The sequence below is a fragment of the Oncorhynchus keta genome, chromosome 22 (genome assembly GCF_023373465.1).
Source record: "Oncorhynchus keta strain PuntledgeMale-10-30-2019 chromosome 22, Oket_V2, whole genome shotgun sequence".
In the NCBI taxonomy this organism is placed as follows: Eukaryota; Metazoa; Chordata; class Actinopteri; order Salmoniformes; family Salmonidae; genus Oncorhynchus; species Oncorhynchus keta.
In genome coordinates, this window is record NC_068442.1 from 20159586 (window position 1) to 20176831 (window position 17246).

Here is a 17246-nt window from a genome sequence, read left to right on the forward strand (position 1 = left end):
CAGCAAACTGTCTAAACGTAACCTCAACCCGAATCCTATGATCTATTATCTCACCTTTCTGTACCATCTATGCTGTACCAGAGAGGAATGGGGATTGCTAATGAAAGGGCCTGTTTGCACTAGCATTGCTAAGGAAAGTTAATGCTAACATTGTAGCATTGGCGAGGCATGTCTTCTATCCTCAGTCTCTCTTACTTACCACCGCAGTTTGCTGTGCAGGGGGAATGGTGGCAGTGGCATACTTTATAATGGGAGAGAGCAAACCATGCACAACAAGGCCAGCAGTGATAATTAGAATGTAATATTTACAGATGTTTTTGAATCTTTTTAACCTTTAAACTGAATATGAAGCTTTTTGAACAGCTGAGTGGATATGTGAAAGCTGTGTAGCCTAATGGAGCCTTGCTTTAATCCACCCAAGAGATTCTTAATTACTTAAAGGAAGGGAAAAAGGAATCTCAGAAGTACTTGAATAGGGCCTAAGATTGGTTTGGCCATGTTCAGTTAGCCTCCCTCTCTCCTGTCTTACCTGGCACCTGTCACAGGGGACTTCCTCCCAGGGTCCAGCGATGCCCCCAGTGGCTCCTCCTCCCCCAGAGACCTGGTATCCTTATTCAGCTGCTGCAGTCTGGAACTCAGTTCCCCAATCACCGATGGTTTGCCTCCCTCCTCACCCCCCAGCCCTAGCCCCAACCCCCCTAGACTGCCAAGACTCCCCATCCCTAACCCCACCCCGGGTCCTCGCGCCTCCATCTGGTCCCCCCACAGCTTGGACCTCCTCTGGAAGAGGTAGCGGGGCCTCCCAGGGCCTCCCACCAGACCAGATATAGAGCCTGACCCCAGACCTCCAGACCCCAGGCCTCCAGACCCAAGGCCTCCATGCCCCAGCCCTGCCCCTCCGGCCGCTGCTGCAGCAAGAGCAGCTGCCTGCTGCTGGGATAACAGCTCGCTGTCAGAGCTCTGCTTTAGCAACGGGTCCCTGAAGGTTACCGGGCCTTTACTGCCTCCGATGTGGGATTTTAGCCTGGGCTTGGGAGGCACTGGTGGCTTGTCGAGCACAAAGGTCTGCCCGTCGGCATAGGAGGTATGTGTGTCGGCGGGCTCACCACTCTCCGAGGACAGAGTGGACATGCTGGAGACGGTGGACACGGTGCTGGTGGTCTCCAGGTGGTGGTCTCGCTCTCTCTCACTGGAGCTGCGTGTGTCTGCCTCCTCCACACCAGAGTCTGCTGCTGAACCAGACTCAGCCAGCAGGGCTGGAGGATGGGGCTGGTCTGGGTCCGAGGGCTTCCCTGAGACGACTGCTCCTCCGGGGGAAAGCTGGAGAGGAGGGCCCTGAGGCTGGGTGGGGGACAGGCTGGGGGTTGGGGTGGTGGTGGAAGGGGTGAGGGGAGTAGGGGTGGTAGATGTTGTGGGGGAGGTGACGGATTTAGACTGGGGTACAGGGGTCCCCTGGGCTTGGGCTTGGGCTTGTTCCAGTGCTTGTGCCTTGGCCAACAACCCGTTGGCGAACTCATCTGGAGGTGGGAGCACCCCGATCTTCTTCAGCTCCTCTCTGGTCTCCTCATCACTTGAGGACAGCATGGCTGGAGGTAGGTTCACCGTGTAGGGCTCCACATCTTCCTCTGAACTGCCCTGGGCCAAGGTAGCCTGGGCTGGGCTGGAGGGGTGCTGGGCCTGGGGCTGGGCCTGGGGCTGAGAGGCAGAGGGGCTGGGCGATGGAACCCGACTGAGGGAGGGTTTACTGGGCTCGGTGGCTGTGGAGGTGGGGGTCTGCTCCAGCCCTGGTTCCAGCCCCACTGCCTGGCCGTTACTGGTGGCATGGACCATGATTAGTCCAGCCGTCTTCTGTTGGGATGTGTCCATGATACTGATCAACAAACTCTTCTTATCCTCCGTTCTCCTCTCCTCCTTCCTCTCCTCTACTCTTCCCTCCATCTCCTGGCGAAGCAAGGTGGGTGAGGATGCTCCCCACTGGGGTTTACCAGCCTGGGGTGACCCCGGACTCCCATCCCCATCCTGAGGCTCTTTGGTCTGGCTGTCGATGAAGAGCGAAGCCCCCTGACTTCCAGCCCCAGCCCCAGCCCTTTCCTGTTTAGTCCTGGGCTCAGGGCTGCTGGCGGGGGACTGGGTCTGGGAGGTAAGTGCCCGCTCTCTTGCGGCCAGCGCAAGAGCCAGGGGCGAGTTAGGATCCAGGGGCTTCCCTGTGAGTGGGTGGATGAAGGTAGTGCCACCAGGTGAGGGACGCAGGGCCAGGGCAGGGGGTGGCAGCTGTCCAAATTCTCTGCTGAGCAGGCGCTCATCGATGGAGCGAGATGTGGTGTAGGAGGGGGCCTCAGGAACAGACCCAGAACCCCCCTCCATGGTCCCCACCGACAGGAAGACTGTTGATTTCCTCCGTTCCTCTAGACGGCGCTCTCGGTCCTTCACAGCGCCAGCGATAGCGGCAGCGAACGGCCCTTTCCCCTGTAGCAGGGCCTCTCCCTGGAGACGCATACGCTCGCGCTCCACCATCAGCTGCTGCTGGTAGTAGTCGGCCCGGCTGGTGTGTGTGTGGCCGTGGGTGTGTGGGTGTCGACCTGAGGGGGAGGGCTCTCGGGAGTGGGCGGCAGCCAAGGCGATGCTGGCTCTCTCCTGAGCGTCCTCCACCTGGAGGGGTAGAGATGACAAGAAATTAGAAACTTCAACTTCAAAACAAACTTTGTTCACTTGCTACAGTAACAGCTAATAATCAGAATAAAGAAATCAACAACTTAACCGACCTGTAGCTGTTTCACCAGAGGGCTCTTCTTGCGCTGGGGCTTGGTGGGCGTGTACAACCCAATACTAAACTGGCCCACATTGGCGTACGGGTTGTCAATCACCCGTCCTTTCCTTTTAATTCGCTCGGGTGGTGTAGCAGAGGCAGAGGGGCGGGGGATGTCGGTGGGCTCCACGGGTAAGTGGGAGGAGTCTTGTAGAATAATCATTGACCTTGTCTTCTTCTGGCGTTCGAGATGGGAGGACTGGCGGTGCGATGGGTCGTAGGGCCGGTCCAGGTCCAGGGACGAGGGCTTGAAGCTGGAACGACCTCCAGGATCATGACCTTGACCTTGACCCCTGGCAGGGGGAGGAGGGGGCAGAAGGAGGGGGGAGGGCCAGTGTCCAGGTAGTAGAGGGAGGGGGGAGGAGGGGGGGCAGTCTGGGGAGGGGGCGGGATAGAATGGGAGTGGGAGTGGTCTCGGAGGCTGTCAGTCATGGAAGAGCTCCGGGGGAAACGGTGTTCTCCAGCCAAAGCCGACAGTCGGTCCTCCTCAGTCGCACCTGGAGAGGTCAGGGGGCAAAGGACAGAGAGAGTTAGAATGTCTAAAGTAGTACAGAGATTATGCACTATAGTTGCCAAGTTATTGACTAGGTACTGTACTAAAGGTGAAAGGTGTTACCGAATGACTTGGTCCTGGACATCCCTCTAGGCAGCTGCATATGAGCCCTCTCTATCCCTGGGTGGAGCCCACCATGTAGTGCCATGCCCTGCCTCTCAAACAGCGACTGAAACACACACACAGACACACACACACTCACAAAAAAGTTTCAGACGCATATTTTATACAAAACAGTATGTATGGTATATGAGTATGTGGGAGGGTATATACTGTATATGCTGATGTTATTCTGCGGCTTGTAGGTCTCTGTTCCAGAATGGCTGTGTGTGTGAATGTGTGTGTATGTGTGTGTGTGTGCGTGCGTGGGAGAGAGAGAGAGAGTGTGCATCAATGTGTTACTGCACACGTGTGTCTATGTGAACTCACACTGATCTCTGCTGATGTGATTCTCCTGCCGGTAGGTCTCTGTTTGACAGTAGCAGCTCTGTAGTCGGCCTCTGTGGGCTGGGAACGTAACGTCAAATGCTCCTGGGGCGCCAGCATCTCATCTAGCCTTTCTGTACAGGGATCACACAGACAACACAGTCTGAATAAAGCTACACAGCATGTACGGACCAAGATACTTTCTACGTGACAAATTGTGAGTGTTTGCACACAATGCACAGCTCCTAGTCTCTGTCAGACATCTAGAAACTAGAAAATGTCATAACGCCACACAATATCAACACAACCATGCAGGTCTACACATGTTCAAATATATTTAGAATTGACAGTTACACCATGCACATCACACAACTAAAGAAACGTTTACTATGTTGGATTAGAGCACAGGAGGTTGGTGGCACCTTAATTGGGGAGGACGGGCTTGTGGTAACGGCTGGAGCAGAATCAGTGGAATGGTATAACATCTATCAAACACATGGTTTGATGCCATTCCATTTGCGCCACTCAAGCCATTATTATGAGCCGTCCTCCCCCCAGCAGCCTCCACTGGATCAGAGGCACGGGGTACAGCGTCTGAGTCTATAATCGTTGTGAGCCTCAAGATTGAGGAGCAGGTTCTGACTGACTGACTCAGAGCTCAGTGCCTGCGCCGTGCCGGTGCTTCATCCATATTGAACAGTGTGTCAGGCTGTGATGCTCAGAGAGGTCATGATGATGCCTCAACAGGTCTCCACTCAGACTCACCTCCTCTCCTCCTCCGGACAGAAGCTTGGGAAAAGAGAGGACAGAAAATGTGGGTCAGGATGTGTGTGTGTGTGTAAGAGAGAGTGAGTGAGTGAGTCAAAGAGAAAGGAAATATCAAAAGTTAAGAAGAAAGACAAGATTATGCTGTCAGAGCTAAAGACATGTTCTAAATTGTGTTAAGGCAGGAAGCATATTTTTATGAAAAAGGTGAAGTGAGAGAGAGAGAGAGACAAAGACACAGAGACAGAGAGAGACAGAGAGAGACAGAGAGAGACAGAGTGGGGACAGAGAGAGACAGAGTGGGGACATATGTGTGTGAATGTTTGCATCTGTATTCTCACACTCACCCAGTTCCTCCAGTTCGGCAGTCATGGACTTGGAGCGCAGCGTCAAGGTGGTGCTGGGGGCTCTTTTGGGTGGTGGGGGAGCTGTGGAGAAAAGGCAGGGTGAAGATGATGATGTTGAGGGTGAGGAGGAAGGCTCCTTGGCCCTGCTGCTCAGCGCCCTGCGAGTGTGGCCCAGCCGAACGCTCCATCCTGTCTTCACAGCCTTTCTCTGGTCAGCCTGCGGAAAGCTGGACGACTTGTTCAGGCTGCGGGTAGACACACTCTTCTTCATCGTACCTCTCTCTTTCCCTCCGTCAAACACACAGACACACTCACACTCACCACCCCACTGAACACTTCGGTGGGGAGTACATTGTGCCATGCGGCCTTGGCAGAGGAAAAAGTTGTAGATCCCACAGCTCAGAAATCCCTTGATACACTACCAGCACACCACTCACACCAGTCCGAATACACACATCTCCTCTAACCTCCAAAAACCCGGAGGAACCTTGTAAAGCCTACTAACTATTGCAAATCAGTTCACTATTAGTGCTGCACCAGTCCACAACCAATACCAAACACCTACATATTATTACTATACTATCCAGTCCACATCCAAATAACAGGAGAAAAGCTGACTGTTAACATGCTACAATACAATCCCTCAAAACAGATAGCCCATGCCATCACAGCGTCAACTACTACAGTGCAATACCTCCCGCTGTGCTACATCGCATGTGCAGCTACACATGATCACAGCTAAAATACACCGCACAGCTTATGAAATCTATGCTGCAGTCCGCCACCCAACACACTGTATCATCTGAACATGTTAAAATACAGCAGCATACCTCCCAGTCTCTGCACAATACAATACACCTCAGTCAACATACTGTCAACCAGCCAGTCCCGTCTCAATGCACCACTGTGGAGAGCAACAACAGATCAGCAGAACATCTGGATGCCACCACAGCCTGGCTACGCTGCTACACTGAGCAGCTAGAAATCTGATCTAATCTAGTCCATACAGTATCACTTCATCACCGGTCAGCATATTCATGTAAAGTACGGAGAGTGAGAGAGAGCGCTAGAGAAAGTGTATTGCAATGCTTAATTCAAGCACGCAGCATTGTTGCTATGGTTACCATGGCGTTAGCAGGGTTTGACGCAGAGGCTTGTGTGTGAGAGAGATAGAGAAGGGGGGATTGCGAGAGTGTGTGAGAGTGTCTGCAGAGTTACAAACTGCAGAGAAGGTCCCCTTGGAGCAGCCTGTTAGAGTATTGAACACAGCTTAGAACAGCTTAGAACATCACAGAATCACCAGGCAGAGCAAAGCCAGCTCAGCAGAACCCCATGGGGTGGTTACATCTCTCAGATCTGTCTACCGTCTCTGCCCTGTCCATTGCCCCCTCCCACCCCCCAACACACATTGTACACGCCTGAGTCCTCTAGAGTGACGAGAGCATGTGGGGACTTCTTCATGACCAACTCATTTCTCCAGAGGAGGCTGCTGAGGGGAGGACGGTTCATAATAATGGCTGGAACGGAGCGAAATGAATGCCATCAAACGCATAGAAATCATGTGTTTAATGTTTTTGATACCATTCCACTTATTCCGCTCCAACCATTACCACGAGCCCGTCCTCCCCCAATTACGGTGTCACCAACCTCCTGTGCTATCAGCTCAGTATACTCAGGTTTAATATTGTTGTCACTGCATAGATTAGTTCACTCACCTGCAAAAACATCACCAGAAGGAGAAATATTCCACATTTCTAGTCAAAAAAATAGAAGCTCTTGGAAAAACAACATGCCGGATGTACAAATCATCCTTAAAAAACAATATGGTGGATATGAAAATCATCCTTAAAAAACAATATGGTGGATATGAAAATCATCCTTAAAAAACAATATGGTGGATATGAAAATCATCCTTAAAAAAGAATATGGTGGATATGAAAATCATCCTTAAAAAAGAATATGGTGGATATGAAAATCATCCTTAAAAAACAATATGGTGGATATGAAAATCATCCTTAAAAAACAGCAAAGCAGGTCTGTCATGGTCAGTTCCACATGGACCAGTGTACTGTCTCTAGTAACAGGAGGACTATATATATCTGTAATGACTAGACGATTCACAGATCACCAATCACTGACTGACTACTCTAAGACCTCCATATCACAGCTACCACTCTGCTGCTCTCTATCATTTATCTCTCTCATGTGTGTGCGTGTGTGTGTGTGTGTGTGTGTGTGTGTGTGTGTGTGTGTGTGTGTGTGTGTGTGTGTGTGTGTGTGTGTGTGTGTGTGTGTGTGTGTATGTGTGGAGGAGCGGGGGGCACATACTGGCACTAAGACAGATCTGCTATCTACTGTCCAGATGGAAGTAGGTCAGAGCTATCTGTCTCTCTCTCTCCCACCCAAGGAGACACACACAGAGACGCACACAGAGACACACACACACTTTCCCGAGGTTGTAGTAGCAGGAGTGAGTGGGAGATGTTTTGCAGAGAGATGCCGTTGACATGGAAACCACATGAATTTACAGTGTGGCAACGTGGTGAAATCACCTTGGTGACGGGAACATACAGATCCTACTTCCATACATCTAGTGTCAACTGCCATTTCCATGACAACATACGAATACAGAAGCTGTCATTTAAGAATCAAATGGCTACAGTATGTGCTAAAGATCAAATACATGGAGCAGCTAATAATGGGACACCGGACTGGAGGAAGAGGAGATGACATCTGCAATGAGGGACAGGCAGTAGTGGAAGTCCCACTTTTCACCCTGTCCACTCCAGAAGGAGGCTGCATACCATCACAGGAGGCTGCTGAGGGGAGAACAGCTCATAATGATGGTCCGGGACGGAGTAAATGGAATGGCATCAATAACCTGGAAACCACGTGTTTGATGTATTTGAAACCATTCCACTTATTCTGCTCCAGTCATTAACTCAAGCCCGTTCTCCCCAATTTAGGTGCCACCAACCTCCTGTGATAGATACTCAAAATAGGACTCATGTAGACACATTGCTCACCTTTCTTGCGGACTACCTCCTCAGACTCAGGTTTGCGTGTGACAGAGACCACCTTCATCAGCAGGCTGTTGCCCCCCTGTCTAATCAGAGACACCACTTGCTTATGGCCCACCTTCACCACGTTCACCCCGTGCACCTGGAAGACACAAACCCGAACGCACACGCGGCACATATAAGGCACAAACACACACACATGCACACATGGCTGGAGGTCAGACAAAGAGCTGAGAGGCAGTGGCGGTTGGAGAGTAGAGGGGAAATGGTTACCTCTATGAGGAAGTCTCCTGTCCTAAGCCCTGCCCTCCAGGCCACTCCCTCCACATCGACAGACTCCAGGTACTGGAGGGCAGGGAATGCTGGTGTTGGGGTGAACTCCTCAATGGGTGTCTCAGCTGGGAACACAGAGAGAGGATGACTTGATTTAGATACAGAAATTGACAGATGTTTCAACACAAGAAACACACATCTCAGAATATTCCACAAGGTATACTCACTGAATCATGAGAGATACACTCCATGACCAAAACTATATGGACACCTACTCATCGAACGTCTCATTCCAAAATCATGGGCATTAATATGGAGTTGCTCCCCCTTTTGCTGCTATAACAGCCTCCACTCTTCTGGGAAGGCTTTCCACTTAATATTTTAACATTGCTGTGGGGACTTGCTTCCATTAAGCCACAAGAGCATTAGTGAGGTCGGGCACTGATGTTGGATGATTAGGCCTGGCTCACAGTCGGCGTTCCAATTCATCCCAAAGGTGTTCGATGGGGTTGAGGCCAGGGCCCTGTGCAGGCCAGTCAAGTTCTTCCATACCGATCTCAACCAACCATTTCTGTAGGGACCTCGCTTGGTGCACAGGGGCATTGTCATGCTGAAACAGGAAAGGTCCTTCCCCAAACTGTTGCCACAAAGTTGGAAGCACAGAATCGTCTAGAATGTCATTGTATGCTGGAGAATTAAGATTTCCTTTCACTGGAACTAAGGGGTCTAGTCCTAACCATGAAAAACAGTACAGTACAGGCACTATGCATTGGGGCAGGTAGCGTTCTCCTGGCCAAACCCAGATTCGTACATCAGACTTCTTTATGGTGAAGCATGATTAATCACTCCAGAGAACGAGTTTCCACTGCTCCAGAGTCCAATGGTGGCGAGCTTTACACCACTCTAGCCGGTTCTTGGTATTGTTCATGGTGATCTTAGGCTTGTGTGTGGCTGCTCGGCCATGGAAACCCAACCAACAGTTCTTGTTCTGACGTTGCTTCCAGAGCAGTTTGGAACTCGGTAGTGAGCCGTTGTTGTTCTTCGATGTTTCCTCTTCACAATAACAGCATGTACATTTGACCAGGACAACTTTAGCAGGGCAGACATTTTACGAACGGACTTGTTGGAAAAGTGGCTTCCAATGACGGTGCCATGTTGAAAGGTACTGAGCTTTTCTGTAAGGTCATTCTACTGCCAATGTTTGATGATGAGATTGCATGGCTGTGCCCTCGATTTTATACACCTGTCAGCAACAGTGGCTGAAATAGCCAAATCCATTCATTTGAAGGGGTCTCCACATAGTTTTGTATATATAGTTTACATTCTGTCTTAAGAAAAACCCACACACATCTGACATATGAGTTACACACAGAGTTAGACACAAACAGCAGCAAGTGTGTGTGTGTTTATAATAGAGAGAGAGGTGAGGTGGACTCCACAGTGTGTTCTTTAGTGTATTAGTAACAGTGAGAGGTGAGGTGGACTCTACAGTGTGTTCTATAGTGTATGAGTAACAGTGAGAGGTGAGGTGGACTCCACAGTGTGTTCTTTAGTGTATTAGTAACAGTGAGAGGTGAGGTGGACTCTACAGTGTGTTCTATAGTGTATTAGTAACAGTGAGAGGTGAGGTGGACTCTACAGTGTGTTCTTTAGTGTATTAGTAACAGTGAGAGGTGAGGTGGACTCCACAGTGTGTTCTTTAGTGTATTAGTAACAGTGAGAGGTGAGGTGGACTCTACAGTGTGTTCTATAGTGTATTAGTAACAGTGAGAGGTGAGATGGACTCTACAGTGTGTTCTATAGTGTATTAGTAACAGTGAGAGGTGAGGTGGACTCCACAGTGTGTTCTTTAGTGTATTAGTAACAGTGAGAGGTGAGGTGGACTCTACAGTGTGTTCTTTAGTGTATTAGTAACAGTGAGAGGTGAGGTGGACTCTACAGTGTGTTCTTTAGTGTATTAGTAACAGTGAGAGGTGAGGTGGACTCTACAGTGTGTTCTATAGTGTATTAGTAACAGTGAGAGGTGAGATGGACTCTACAGTGTGTTCTATAGTGTATTAGTAACAGTGAGAGGTGAGATGGACTCTACAGTGTGTTCTTTAGTGTATTAGTAACAGTGAGAGGTGAGGTGGACTCTACAGTGTGTTCTTTAGTGTATTAGTAACAGTGAGAGGTAAGGTGGACTCTACAGTGTGTTCTATAGTGTATTAGTAACAGTGAGAGGTGAGGTGGACTCTACAGTGTGTTCTTTAGTGTATTAGTAACAGTGAGAGGTGAGGTGGACTCTACAGTGTGTTCTATAGTGTATTAGTAACAGTGAGAGGTGAGATGGACTCTATAGTGTGTTCTATAGTGTATTAGTAACAGTGAGAGGTGAGATGGACTCTACAGTGTGTTCTATAGTGTATTAGTAACAGTGAGAGGTGAGGTGGACTCTACAGTGTGTTGTATAGTGTATTAGTAACAGTGAGAGATGAGGTGGACTCGACAGTGTGTTCTTTAGTGTATTAGTAACAGTGAGAGGTGAGGTGGACTCGACAGTGTGTTCTTTAGTGTATTAGTAACAGTGAGAGGTGAGATGGACTCTATAGTGTATTAGTAACAGTGAGAGGTGAGGTGGACTCGACAGTGTGTTCTATAGTGTATTAGTAACAGTGAGAGGTGAGGTGGACTCTATAGTGTATTAGTAACAGTGAGAGGTGAGATGGACTCTATAGTGTATTAGTAACAGTGAGAGGTGAGGTGGACTCGACAGTGTGTTCTATAGTGTATTAGTAACAGTGAGAGGTGAGGTGGACTCGACAGTGTGTTCTTTAGTGTATTAGTAACAGTGAGAGGTGAGGTGGACTCGACAGTGTGTTCTTTAGTGTATTAGTAACAGTGAGAGGTGAGATGGACTCTATAGTGTATTAGTAACAGTGAGAGGTGAGGTGGACTCGACAGTGTGTTCTATAGTGTATTAGTAACAGTGAGAGGTGAGGTGGACTCGACAGTGTGTTCTATAGTGTATTAGTAACAGTGAGAGGTGAGGTGGACTCGACAGTGTGTTCTTTAGTGTATTAGTAACAGTGAGAGGTGAGATGGACTCTATAGTGTATTAGTAACAGTGAGAGGTGAGGTGGACTCTACAGTGTGTTCTATAGTGTATTAGTAACAGTGAGAGGTGAGATGGACTCTATAGTGTATTAGTAACAGTGAGAGGTGAGGTGGACTCTACAGTGTGTTGTATAGTGTATTAGTAACAGTGAGAGATGAGATGGACTCTACAGTGTGTTCTATAGTGTATTAGTAACAGTGAGAGGTGAGATGGACTCTATAGTGTATTAGTAACAGTGAGAGGTGAGGTGGACTCTACAGTGTGTTCTATAGTGTATTAGTAACAGTGAGAGATGAGATGGACTCTACAGTGTGTTCTATAGTGTATTAGTAACAGTGAGAGGTGAGATGGACTCTATAGTGTGTTCTATAGTGTATTAGTAACAGTGAGAGGTGAGATGGACTATACAGTGTGTTCTATAGTGTATTAGTAACAGTGAGAGGTGAGGTGGACTATACAGTGTGTTCTATAGTGTATGAGTAACAGTGAGAGGTCAGATGGACTCTACAGTGTGTTCTATAGTGTATTACTAACAGTGAGAGGTGAGATGGACTCTACAGTGTGTTCTATAGTGTATTAGTAACAGTGAGAGGTGAGATGGAGTATACAGTGTGTTCTATATTGTATTAGTAACAATGAGAGGTCAGATGGACTCTACAGTGTGTTCTATAGTGTATTAGTAACAGTGAGAGGTGTGGTGGACTCTACAGTGTGTTCTATAGTGTATTAGTAACAGTGAGAGGTGAGATGGACTCTATAGTGTATTAGTAACAGTGAGAGGTGAGGTGGACTCTACAGTGTGTTCTATAGTGTATAAGTAACAGTGAGAGGTGAGATGGACTATACAGTGTGTTCTATATTGTATTAGTAACAATGAGAGGTCAGATGGACTCTACAGTGTGTTCTATAGTGTATTAGTAACAGTGAGAGGTGAGGTGGACTCTACAGTGTGTTCTATAGTGTATTAGTAACAGTGAGAGGTGAGATGGACTCTACAGTGTGTTCTATAGTGTATTAGTAACAGTGAGAGGTGAGGTGGACTCTACAGTGTGTTCTATAGTGTATTAGTAACAGTGAGAGGTGAGATGGACTCTATAGTGTATTAGTAACAGTGAGAGGTGAGGTGGACTCCACAGTGTGTTCTATAGTGTATTAGTAACAGTGAGAGGTGAGATGGACTCTATAGTGTGTTCTATAGTGTATTAGTAACAGTGAGAGGTGAGATGGACTATACAGTGTGTTCTATAGTGTATTAGTAACAGTGAGAGGTGAGGTGGACTATACAGTGTGTTCTATAGTGTATGAGTAACAGTGAGAGGTCAGATGGACTCTACAGTGTGTTCTATAGTGTATTAGTAACAGTGAGAGGTGAGATGGACTCTACAGTGTGTTCTATAGTGTATTAGTAAAAGTGAGAGGTGAGATGGACTATACAGTGTGTTCTATATTGTATTAGTAACAATGAGAGGTCAGATGGACTCTACAGTGTGTTCTATAGTGTATTAGTAACAGTGAGAGGTGTGGTGGACTCTACAGTGTGTTCTATAGTGTATTAGTAACAGTGAGAGGTGAGATGGACTCTACAGTGTGTTCTATAGTGTATTAGTAACACTGAGAGATGAGATGGACTCTACAGTGTGTTCTATAGTGTATTAGTAACAGTGAGAGGTGAGATGGACTCTACAGTGTGTTCTATAGTGTATTAGTAAAAGTGAGAGGTGAGATGGACTATACAGTGTGTTCTATATTGTATTAGTAACAATGAGAGGTCAGATGGACTCTACAGTGTGTTCTATAGTGTATTAGTAACAGTGAGAGGTGAGGTGGAATATACAGTGTGTTCTATAGTGTATGAGTAACAGTGAGAGGTCAGATGGACTCTACAGTGTGTTCTACAGTGTATTAGTAACAGTGAGAGGTGAGATGGACTATACAGTGTGTTCTATAGTGTATTAGTAACAGTGAGAGGTGAGATGGACTCTACAGTGTGTTCTATAGTGTATTAGCAACAGTGAGAGGTGAGATGGACTCTACAGTGTGTTCTATAGTGTATTAGTAACAGTGAGAGGTGAGATGGACTCTACAGTGTGTTCTATAGTGTATTAGTAACAGTGAGAGGTGAGATGGACTCTACAGTGTGTTCTATAGTGTATTAGTAACAGTGAGAGGTGAGATGGACTCTACAGTGTGTTCTATAGTGTATTAGTAACAGTGAGAGGTGAGATGGACGCTACAGTGTGTTCTATAGTGTATTAGTAACAGTGAGAGGTGAGATGGACTATACAGTGTGTTCTATAGTGTATTAGTAACAGTGAGAGGTGAGATGGACTATACAGTGTGTTCTATAGTGTATTAGTAACAGTGAGAGGTGAGGTGGACTCCACAGTGTGTTCTATAGTGTATTAGTAACAGTGAGAGGTGAGATGGACTCTATAGTGTGTTCTATAGTGTATTAGTAACAGTGAGAGGTGAGATGGACTATACAGTGTGTTCTATAGTGTATTAGTAACAGTGAGAGGTGAGGTGGACTATACAGTGTGTTCTATAGTGTATGAGTAACAGTGAGAGGTCAGATGGACTCTACAGTGTGTTCTATAGTGTATTAGTAACAGTGAGAGGTGAGATGGACTCTACAGTGTGTTCTATAGTGTATTAGTAAAAGTGAGAGGTGAGATGGACTATACAGTGTGTTCTATATTGTATTAGTAACAATGAGAGGTCAGATGGACTCTACAGTGTGTTCTATAGTGTATTAGTAACAGTGAGAGGTGTGGTGGACTCTACAGTGTGTTCTATAGTGTATTAGTAACAGTGAGAGGTGAGATGGACTCTACAGTGTGTTCTATAGTGTATTAGTAACACTGAGAGATGAGATGGACTCTACAGTGTGTTCTATAGTGTATTAGTAACAGTGAGAGGTGAGGTGGAATATACAGTGTGTTCTATAGTGTATGAGTAACAGTGAGAGGTCAGATGGACTCTACAGTGTGTTCTACAGTGTATTAGTAACAGTGAGAGGTGAGATGGACTATACAGTGTGTTCTATAGTGTATTAGTAACAGTGAGAGGTGAGATGGACTCTACAGTGTGTTCTATAGTGTATTAGTAACAGTGAGAGGTGAGATGGACTCTACAGTGTGTTCTATAGTGTATTAGTAACAGTGAGAGGTGAGATGGACTCTACAGTGTGTTCTATAGTGTATTAGTAACAGTGAGAGGTGAGATGGACTCTACAGTGTGTTCTATAGTGTATTAGTAACAGTGAGAGGTGAGATGGACTCTACAGTGTGTTCTATAGTGTATTAGTAACAGTGAGAGGTGAGATGGACGCTACAGTGTGTTCTATAGTGTATTAGTAACAGTGAGAGGTGAGATGGACTATACAGTGTGTTCTATAGTGTATTAGTAACAGTGAGAGGTGAGATGGACTATACAGTGTGTTCTATAGTGTATTAGTAACAGTGAGAGTTGAGATGGACTCTACAGTGTGTTCTATAGTGTATTAGTAACAGTGAGAGGTGAGCTGGACTCTACAGTGTGTTCTATAGTGTATTAGTAACAGTGAGAGGTGAGCTGGACTCTACAGTGTGTTCTATAGTGTATTAGTAACAGTGAGAGGTGAGATGGACTCTACAGTGTGTTCTATAGTGTATTAGTAACAGTGAGAGGTGAGATGGACTCTACAGTGTGTTCTATAGTGTATTAGTAACAGTGAGAGGTCAGATGGACTCTACAGTGTGTTCTATAGCGTATTAGTAACAGTGAGAGGTCAGATGGACTCTACAGTGTGTTCTATAGTGTATTAGTAACAGTGAGAGGTCAGATGGACTCTACAGTGTGTTCTATAGTGTATTAGTAACAGCGAGAGGTCAGATGGACTCTACAGTGTGTTCTATAGTGTATTAGTAACAGTGAGAGGTCAGATGGACTCTACAGTGTGTTCTATAGTGTATTAGTAACAGTGAGAGGTCAGATGGACTCTACAGTGTGTTCTATAGTGTATTAGTAACAGTGAGAGGTGAGGTGGACTCTACAGTGTGTTCTATAGTGTATTAGTAACAGCGGGAGTTGAGATGGACTCTACAGTGTGTTCTATAGTGTATTAGTAACAGTGAGAGGTGAGGTGGACTCTACAGTGTGTTCTATAGTGTATTAGTAACAGTGAGAGGTGAGGTGGACTCTATAGTGTGTTCTATAGTGTATTAGTAACAGTGAGAGGTGAGATGCACTCTACAGTGTGTTCAATAATGTATTAGTAACAGTGAGAGGTGAGGCGGACTCTATAGTGTGTTTTATAGTGTATTAGTAACAGTGAGAGGTGAGGTGGACTCTATAGTGTGTTCTATAGTGTATTAGTAACAGTGAGAGGTGAGATGGACTCTACAGTGTGTTCTATAGTGTATTAGTAACAGTGAGAGGTGAGGTGGACTCTATAGTGTATTAGTAACAGTGAGAGGTGAGGTGGACTCTATAGTGTGTTCTATAGTGTATTAATAACAGTGAGAGGTGAGATGGACTCTACAGTGTGTTCTATAGTGTATTAGTAACAGTGAGAGGTGAGATGGACTATACCGTGTGTTCTATAGTGTATTAGTAACAGTGAGAGGTGAGATGGGCTCTACAGTGTGTTCTATAGTGTATTAGTAACAGTGAGAGGTGAGGTGGACTCTATAGTGTATTAGTAACAGTGAGAGGTGAGGTGGCCTCTATAGTGTGTTCTATAGTGTATTAGTAACAGTGAGAGGTGAGATGGACTCTACAGTGTGTTCTATAGTGTATTAGTAACAGTGAGAGGTGAGATGGACTATACAGTGTGTTCTATAGTGTATTAGTAACAGTGAGAGGTGAGGTGGACTCTACAGTGTGTTCTATAGTGTATTAGTAACAGTGAGAGGTGAGATGGACTCTACAGTGTGTTCTATAGTGTATTAGTAACAGTGAGAGGTGAGGTGAACTCTACAGTGTGTTCTATAGTGTATTAGTAACAGTGAGAGGTGAGATAGACTCTATAGTGTGTTCTATAGTGTATTAGTAACAGTGAGAGGTGAGATGGACTCTACAGTGTGTTCTATAGTGTATTAGTAACAGTGAGAGGTGAGATGGACTATACAGTGTGTTCTATAGTGTATTAGTAACAGTGAGAGGTCAGATGGACTCTACAGTGTGTTCTATAGTGTATTAGTAACAGTGAGAGGTGAGATGGACTCTACAGTGTGTTCTATAGTGTATTAGTAACAGTGAGAGGTGAGATGGACTATACAGTGTGTTCTATAGTGTATTAGTAACAGTGAGAGGTCAGATGGACTCTACAGTGTGTTCTATAGTGTATTAGTAACAGTGAGAGGTGAGGTGGACTCTACAGTGTGTTCTATAGTGTATTAGTAACAGTGAGAGGTGAGGTGGACTCTATAGTGTGTTCTATAGTGTATTAGTAACAGTGAGAGGTGAGATGGACTCTATAGTGTGTTCTATAGTGTATTAGTAACAGTGAGAGGTGAGATGGACTCTACAGTGTGTTCTATAGTGTATTAGTAACAGTGAGAGGTGAGATGGACTCTACAGTGTGTTCTATAGTGTATTAGTAACAGTGAGAGGTGAGGTGGACTCTATAGTGTGTTCTATAGTGTATTAGTAACAGTGAGAGGTGAGATGGACTCTACAGTGTGTTCTATAGTGTATTAGTAACAGTGAGAGGTGAGATGGACTCTACAGTGTGTTCTATAGTGTATTAGTAACAGTGAGAGGTGAGATGGACTCTACAGTGTGTTCTATAGTGTATTAGTAACAGTGAGAGGTGAGATGGACGCTACAGTGTGTTCTATAGTGTATTAGTAACAGTGAGAGGTGAGATGGACTATACAGTGTGTTCTATAGTGTATTAGTAACAGTGAGAGGTGAGATGGACTATACAGTGTGTTCTATAGTGTATTAGTAACAGTGAGAGTTGAGATGGACTCTA

At 46.2% G+C, this 17246-nt stretch overlaps 1 protein-coding gene across 1 annotated transcript in view; it reads right to left on the reverse strand.

Moving 5' to 3' along the window:
- The window catches only part of LOC118401147 (SH3 and multiple ankyrin repeat domains protein 3-like), a 96477-nt gene that overhangs the window by 7681 nt on the left and 71550 nt on the right, over positions 1–17246 (reverse strand). The window contains 9 exon segments of the mRNA XM_035798421.2: positions 530–2649; positions 2763–3121; positions 3124–3303; positions 3423–3528; positions 3789–3919; positions 4551–4574; positions 4898–4978; positions 7924–8059; positions 8191–8315. Coding sequence (XP_035654314.2) covers positions 530–2649; positions 2763–3121; positions 3124–3303; positions 3423–3528; positions 3789–3919; positions 4551–4574; positions 4898–4978; positions 7924–8059; positions 8191–8315 — 3262 coding nt within the window.